At 39.4% G+C, this 7,716-nt stretch overlaps 1 protein-coding gene across 1 annotated transcript; it reads left to right on the forward strand.

The window, feature by feature from the left end:
- Positions 1-270: 270 nt before the first annotated feature.
- On the forward strand, positions 271-6,330 carry LOC310852170 (carbohydrate sulfotransferase 8-like; the record flags this gene model as incomplete). Its single annotated transcript, XM_083755117.1, has 5 exons — positions 271-705; positions 2,725-2,867; positions 4,548-4,606; positions 4,710-4,757; positions 5,297-6,330. 5 exons carry the CDS (start codon positions 271-273, stop codon positions 6,100-6,102), a joined length of 1,491 nt encoding a protein of 496 aa, XP_083611243.1. The 3' UTR covers positions 6,103-6,330.
- Positions 6,331-7,716: the final 1,386 nt, after the last annotated feature.

The following is a 7,716-nucleotide window of genomic DNA, read 5'->3' on the forward strand; positions in this document are numbered from 1 at the left end:
CTATAAGCCGATCTCGTTATTAAATAACGACTATAAATTGTTTGCGGATGTAATGGCAGAAAGATTTAAAAAAGTATTAAATAGCAGAATTCACAAAGACCAAACAGGCTTCCTACCAGGGAGACAATTGAAGGACAACGTAAGAAATGTGATAGATATAATTGAATACTTGGAAACTAGAATAGATAAACAGGCGGCCTTGATATTTATTGATGCCGAAAAGGCATTTGACAATGTCTCTTGACTTTTTTTATGGAAAATTTGAAAACGATGGGGATGGGAGAAAGATTTAGAAAAGGTATAGAAGCTATCTACCATGAGCAAAAAGCAAAACTTGTAATAAACAATACTACATCAGAATTTTTTGATATATCCAAAGGGACTAGACAAGGTTGCCCTTTGTCTCCTCTATTATTTATAACAGTATTGGAAGTACTTACTAAGAGACTGAGGGAAACAGCAGAGGTTAAAGGAGTTAAGGTAGGGACTAAGGAACACAAAATCAAAGCCTTTGCGGATGATATTGTACTAACATTAGAAGATCCAAAGCATAGTGTAAAAGAAGCCTTACAAAAATTCGAAGAGTTCAGTGCTGTGTCAGGCCTTAAGGTTAATAAAAATAAGACCAAAATGCTGACTAAAAACTTAACTAAAGAAGATACTGCAGATTTAGAACAAAAAACGGGAATTATGACAGCAAAGAAGGTGAAGTACCTTGGAGTGTGGATTACGGCTAAAAATATTAACTTATATAAGGATAACTATGAGATCACCTGGAAGAACATTAAGAAAGATCTAGAAATCTGGGAGAGAATGAGATTATCTTTTCTGGGGAGGATAGCGGTTATCAAAATGAATGTCCTGCCTAGAATGTTATTTTTATTTCAAACCATTCCTGTACTCAAAGGTTTAAAGCAGTGTAAAGAGTGGCAAAGAGCCTTGGTGAGATACATCTGGCAGGGAAAAAGACCGCGAATAAAAATGAAAATATTGGTAGATAGAAAAGAAAGAGGGGGTTTCTCCCTACCAGATTTAAGTTTATATTATGAAGCGGCGTGTTTATTGTGGCTGAAAGATTGGATAAGACTGGAAAAGATTGGATAAGATTTGGAAGGCTTCGATAACAGGTACGGGTGGCACTCGTACCTGTGGTACAAAAAGGTGAAAGTACATAGAGGCTTTCTAAATCATATTTTTAGAGGACCAATATTCCAAGTATGGGAAAGAAATAAAAATCTATTAGAAAGGAAGACACCTTGGTGGATTTCACCAATAGAGGTGTTAAGTGTCAAGAAAATTAATATGGAAGGGAAGAATGCCACCTATGAAGAACTTACGAGGAAAACTGATCAAGGCATTAAACTAGACCGTACGAAGAGATTAAAAACTCATTTACAGGGTGGCTGCAATACCACCAGGTAAATGATTTGTTAAAAGAAGATAAAAAGAAATTAGGATTTGAAGACAAAAAAATCTAAATTCAATGTGGAAGTTATAGAACGTAAGAATAAAATATTGTCTAGGATATATGATATTTTACTGGAGTGGTACACAAAAGACGAGGAGGTGAAGGAGGTCATGACTAAATGGGCGATAGACATTGGTTATAACATCGACTTTGAGAGGTGGCTGGAATTATGGAATACTAACATGAAGTTCACGGCGTGTACGGCATTAAGGGAAAACCTGTGGAAAATTATCTATAGGTGGTACCACACGCCGGTGAAACTAGCTAAGATTTATAGGTTGAAGAAGATGTTGGAAATGTGGAGAAGTAGAAGGTGAATTCTACCACATGTTGTGGTTATGTAGCAAAGTGAAAGGCTTTTGGGAATCAATCTATAACGAACTTAAAAAAAAATTTAAATACACTTTTCCAAAACCCCCCGAGGCTTTTCTGCTGGGAATGATGGGTAAAGAAATTAAAAAAGAAGATAAGACATTATTCCTATATGCCACAACAGCCGCAAGAATCATGTTAGCACAAAATTGGAAAACGGAGGTTATACCCAATATAAGTGATTGGCAGGTTAAAGTGACAAATTATGCCGAGCTCGCTAGAATAACAGGAAGATTAAGGGACCAAGATGAACAGAAATTTCATAATAATTGGAATAAATATTGGATGTATATTGGAACTAAATTTTAGATGACACTGGCGGGGTTGGAATAATTCTAACAGTAAGGGATTACTATGTATAAGAGATAAAATACGTGACCATAGAATTTATCTGATACTTACCAAAGGAGTGGAGGGAAGTCCAAGGCTCGGCAGAGCCTAAAACAACTGTGTATTATACTTATGATTTGTGGAGTGGATATAATATGTGTAAGCTATGTAATGGATTTTGTATATATCTATATGTATATATGTGTAATATTAATAAAAATTTATATATAAAAAAAAAAGTAAGGGGAAATGTGTGTGTGTCTTGTGGAGTGAATGCAGGCTGCGCAGCTATCCCAGAAGCCAGAGCAGCAAGAGGGATTGCTGCTTTCACTGCGTAGCGATCCCTCTTGCTGTTCTGGCTTCTGAGATTCAGAATATTTTTTTTCTTGTTTTCCTCCTCCAAAAATTAGGTGCGTCTTGTGGTCTGGTGCGTCTTATAGAGCGAAAAATACGGTACCTCTTTTTATAAAGAGTTGTTTATCTGTTTCAATGGACAGGGTTAAGATGACTCACTGAATTACTGGTAATGAAGATGCTTAATTGGTGTAAATTAGAAAGCATTTGAATATATTCTGCGTAGCCTACAGGATACTCTTGGGAACAGCCCTCTAGAAGTGACAGAGGAACAGTCAAGGAATAGCAAAAGACAAGGACTCAGGTCAACGTTTTACTACCTGCACTACCATAGCACTCCTATGTAATCACTGACAATGCAGGATTGGTGGTGTATACCTACTTCCAAGTAAACATGCATAGTATCAGGCCAGCGCTTTTTTTTTCCTTCCTAAAATCATGTTTAGGGGTACTCTAATTTTTATTCAAGAAATTCACCATTTTATAGTTCAAATCAAGAAAAATAAATACAGTAAATGGACAAAAGTACAAAGATTCACAAAATGTTTAGGGGAATGTGTACCCCCAGAAAAAAGCACTGTATCAGGCCATTAATGTCCCAGCCCTACTATGTCTCACTGCAAGTTCTTATATTAATTCGGGATTAATCTATTTCTGGCTGAGATAATGCTTATTTCAGCAATATCATTAACATGATCTCTTTTTTAAATATTATTTTATTAATTTTCCAAAAACAACAAAAAATAAAAGCAACAATACATATTCAAACATAGAAAAGACTAGAGTTGACTTCCTTCTGCTCCCTTCCCTGCTTCCATAGTTTATAAGTTTTACCTTTGCCCTGTTGCCCCCCATAAAGTCTGCTCTTTAGTACTAAATTGGAACAAATGGCAATCCATGGAAACCCAATTGCCATTTGTTCAAATTCAGCAGGTTTCTCCAGAGGAAAGCAGTGAGGCAAATGCAAGTGTGGATAAGCTCCTAGAGAAAACAAGTTTTACACCTAGTGGCAGAACCCTATCAACACTGTGGTCATCCATGCTTCCTGGAGAAGGGAGCATTTCTTCAAGGTCCCAAATGCATGAAGGGGGAAATAAGAATGCACAGATTGGCCTCACTCCCTGTGGCCAGAGAGGAAAGTTCTATCACCATTTCATGCGGTTTGGCTCCAAAGGGTTATGTTTTGCCTAGGAAGGTAAGATAACAGAGAAGCTTGGATGCTTAGGGCAAATATAACTTGCAAATTTCCAACCAAAATTCTCCGCTGATATGGGCAAGGGAGTGGCCCTACAGGGATGGCTGAATCTTGCTATGGATCTCCTGTAAAGAAGTAAGCTGTAAACCAGTGTTTGTCAACCTTGCATTCCCAGATGTTGCACAACAACTCCCATCATTCCCTGCCAGGTCTGGCTGGGATAGTTCGAGTCGACAGAGCTATCTGCCATGAACTCAGGTTCATGGGTTTGAGCCTCAGGTTTAGCAAAAAAGATTCCCGAATTGCAGGGAGTTGCACTAGATGATCCTTGGAGTCCCTTCCAACTGACTGATTCTATGGTTCGGTCATAAGGCAGCTTAGCCAATGATCAAGGATGATGGGAATTGTAGTCCAACAACATGTGAGGACCCAAAGTTGAAGCAGACTCATTGGCTGTATCCTCCGCAGCCTAGACCCTCTAAAGCAGGCATCCCCAAACTTGGCCCTCCAGATGTTTCGGGACTACAATTCCCAAGCTAACAGGACCAGTGGTCAGGGATGATGGGAATTGTAGTCCCAAAACATCTGAAGGGCTGAGTTTGGGGATGCCTGCTCTAAAGATACAGCAGTATCTCTTAGGGACAAACTTTGGTTAATGCAGGAAAATGCAAGTGTTTTATACCAGTTGCTAATTTCTTGGTTCAACGAATGGTAACAATGTTTGCTATTTATGTTTGCCTAGAGTTCATCATAAAGGCTACAGCCTTTGGCTTGTTGGGAAAACATTATGAAGAACCTGCTTGAAAAGTTGTTCATTCTCTTCCTCAGTAGTCTGCTTGGCGCTTTTCTTCTTCAGACGCTCTATAGTTGGCAGACAGAAATAAGAGGTAAGAGTGAGGATTGCCAGATATCTAAACAGCAGAATATTGGATGGTTATGCTTAGTTTTGTTGTTCTGATTTTCTATTACATGGTTTAAATTTTCCTATAGAATGGCAGGATAACAATGTTGAAAATGGATCAAAACTCTTAATAGTAAGTAAGTAAGTAAGTAAGTAAGTAAGTAAGTAAGTAAGTAAATTTTTATTTATACTCCGCCTTCCCCGGCCAAGGCCGGGCTCAGGGCGGCTAACATCAGATATCAAATACATTAAAACACAACCAAACAATTGATTAAAATACAGCTTAAAAATTAGAATCAGGATAAAATTAAATGACTGCCCATGAATTACAACCTTAGGAGTCGGGAACCTAAAGTATTCATCAGGGCCAGCTATCCATGTTGGTCCCACATGAACCGATAAAAGGGCCACAGAGGTAACTTACTGGGTCCCGTGGGGGGGGTGTCAAACTGAGCCCAGACTGAAGGCAAGGCAGAACAGCTCCGTCTTGCAGGCCCTGCAGAAGGATATCAAGTCCCTCAGGGCCCTGGTCTCCTGTGATAGAGCGTTCCACCAGGCTGGGGCCAAAGCTGAAAAGGCCTTGGTTGAGGCCAGTTTAACCTCCTTAAGGCCCTCCTTGAGTTACTGATTTTCACTCCCTGGTCATGGTGTCAAAGGTCACATTTCCCTTCTGTAGATCCTGAAGAAGATTGGCTGAGAAGGCAACGAGATCGCAAAGCCTCTTTGGACACCATCTGTCAGAAAGATACTTTCTCAAAAGGAAAACCAAACCCTCAAGTTGCGAGTCAGATCTTTGTAGACGAGCGTCACAACTTTATCTACTGTGAAGTGCCAAAGGTGGGCTGTTCCAACTGGAAAAAAATTATTCTCCTCCTCACACTCAACCTGAGCAGGGATGTCTTAGAAGTAGATCATGATAGAATCCACAGAACACATCTCTTAAGGAGGTTAAGTTCTTACCCTTCTGATCAGCAAGTGAAACTTCTGAACAGCAGCATTAAAGTGATGTTCACTAGGCATCCTCTAGAGAGATTGGTTTCCGCTTACAGAGACAAGCTCTTGCACTTCGAGCCTTTTTACGTCTCTGTGGCAAAAAGGATCAAGACCTTGTTCAGGGGAAACCCAAACTCCACCGATCCAGTGACTTTCGAGGAATTTGTAAACTTTGTTTTGAAACACGCCCCCAAGGATTTGGACATACACTGGAAGCCAATGTTTATGCTCTGTGATCCCTGCAACATTCACTATGACATTTTGGGGAAGTACGAGACACTGGGAGAAGATGCTGACCATGTTCTCAGGAGAATTGGAGCACCAGATGATCTCCAGTATCCAGATTTTAAGAAGTACGGTACAGAGAAGAGGACCAACAACAATATCACTCTGAACCACTTCAGCAAACTGAGTAAGGACCAAATGCAGAAGATCAAGGACCTTTACTCAATTGATTTCTCTTCCTTTAATTATTCTTTTCATTTTTAAAACAAAACTTTGCTGTAAGATTCAATTGCAGTTCCCTTCTCTGGGTTCTCTGGTCTCCTGTCTGCTAGACAACAGGAAGTCCCTGTGGTGGCTGGCACCCTGTCTCTGGAAAATCCTTCTCTAGGGAGGCTGATCTGGCATTTTCATTGTTATAACATATGTGCTGAACTAGGAGCCTACCGAATCAGACCACTAGTGCATCTTGCTCAGCAATGCTGACACCAACTAGCATGTATTCTTCAGTGCTTTAGGGCACTACCAGGCCACCTGTTTCTTGAGCATTCATCCTGATTGAATTGCAGGGCACTTAGATAACGCTGGCTATTTGATGAGTGTTCGTTCCAATTTGTTCCTGGGGATGTTAGATGATGTTGCATCAAAGCAGGTGTCACCCCACAATGCATTTCCAGTGCATTTTCCTGGCACTGCCTTTATTGCAAAAAGTCCAGCCTTTGGGGGAAACAGGTTTGTTACACAAGGCATCCCAATCGACTATAATCTCACAATCTGAATTTGCCGGTGGGTGACTGAACCCCATGCAAAAAATGTGACAGTCTGGAAGTGCCCTGAAGACAGGGGTTTTTCCTAGCCCTCCCTAGAGATACCTGGGACCTTCTGAATACAAAGCAGGTACTTTATTAGTGAGCTACAGCCCTACTTCAGAGTCTATTCAATTGGTCTGCAGATGACAGCAAATGAACACATTTAAAGGGCATTCCCCCCCTCAAAGAACTCTGGGCACTGTAGTTTGTTAAGTGTTGCTGGGAATTGGAACTCTAATTTGAACTCTATGAGCAGAAACTACAGTGCCCAGAATACTTTGAGGGAAAGAACGTGCTTTGAATATGCTTTAAAGGTACAGTACATACACAGCCCAGAAAAGCATTTATAAATGATGATGAGTAGAGGCTAATCCAAAGTCTATTTCATAACATTATTTCCTCATTCCTCCTCTCCAATATGAAAACCACATTCTAAACACACCATGTTTGTTCCATCAACTTGTTATGGTTATGTCAGATTTAAAATTGAGGTGGATTTGACAGAAAATATCTATAGGTATATAGGAATACATAAATACACACACACGAGAGAGAGAGAGAGAGAGAGAGAGAGAGAGAGAGAGAGAGAGAATGCTACTCAGGATCTAAGTGAATTTTCATTTTGATATATTTTGATGTACAGGAAATCATTCTATTTCCTGCCACAGGAAATCATTCTATTTCTTATTTTTTAATAATTTTTAAATTAGTTTTCAATTACGATCCAATAATAGCCTCATTATAACAATACCAGTTTATAATACAATTACAAATACCAATCGTTCAACTACTGAACTATATAATTTATATAAAGTGCCCCCCCGCCCCGTGCTAGAGTTGATGGTTGATGGTTTTCTTTATTTCTGCCTTCCAAAATCATACTAATTTCAATTACATTCCAGTCATAATAATAATAATCGTATTATGCAACAACTGCAATGAATGTTGACACATTAAACGATTTATAAAGCTACAAGTGAGGCACTCAAACTATAACCTTGTTCTTTCTGTGTGTGGCAATTATTCTGTCCATGGTGTTTCTTCTTGTTCTCGTAAAATATTACGTGTCTTT

This window comes from Podarcis gaigeae (assembly GCF_964106915.1).
Source record: "Podarcis gaigeae genome assembly, chromosome: 1".
Lineage (NCBI taxonomy): Eukaryota > Metazoa > Chordata > Lepidosauria > Squamata > Lacertidae > Podarcis > Podarcis gaigeae.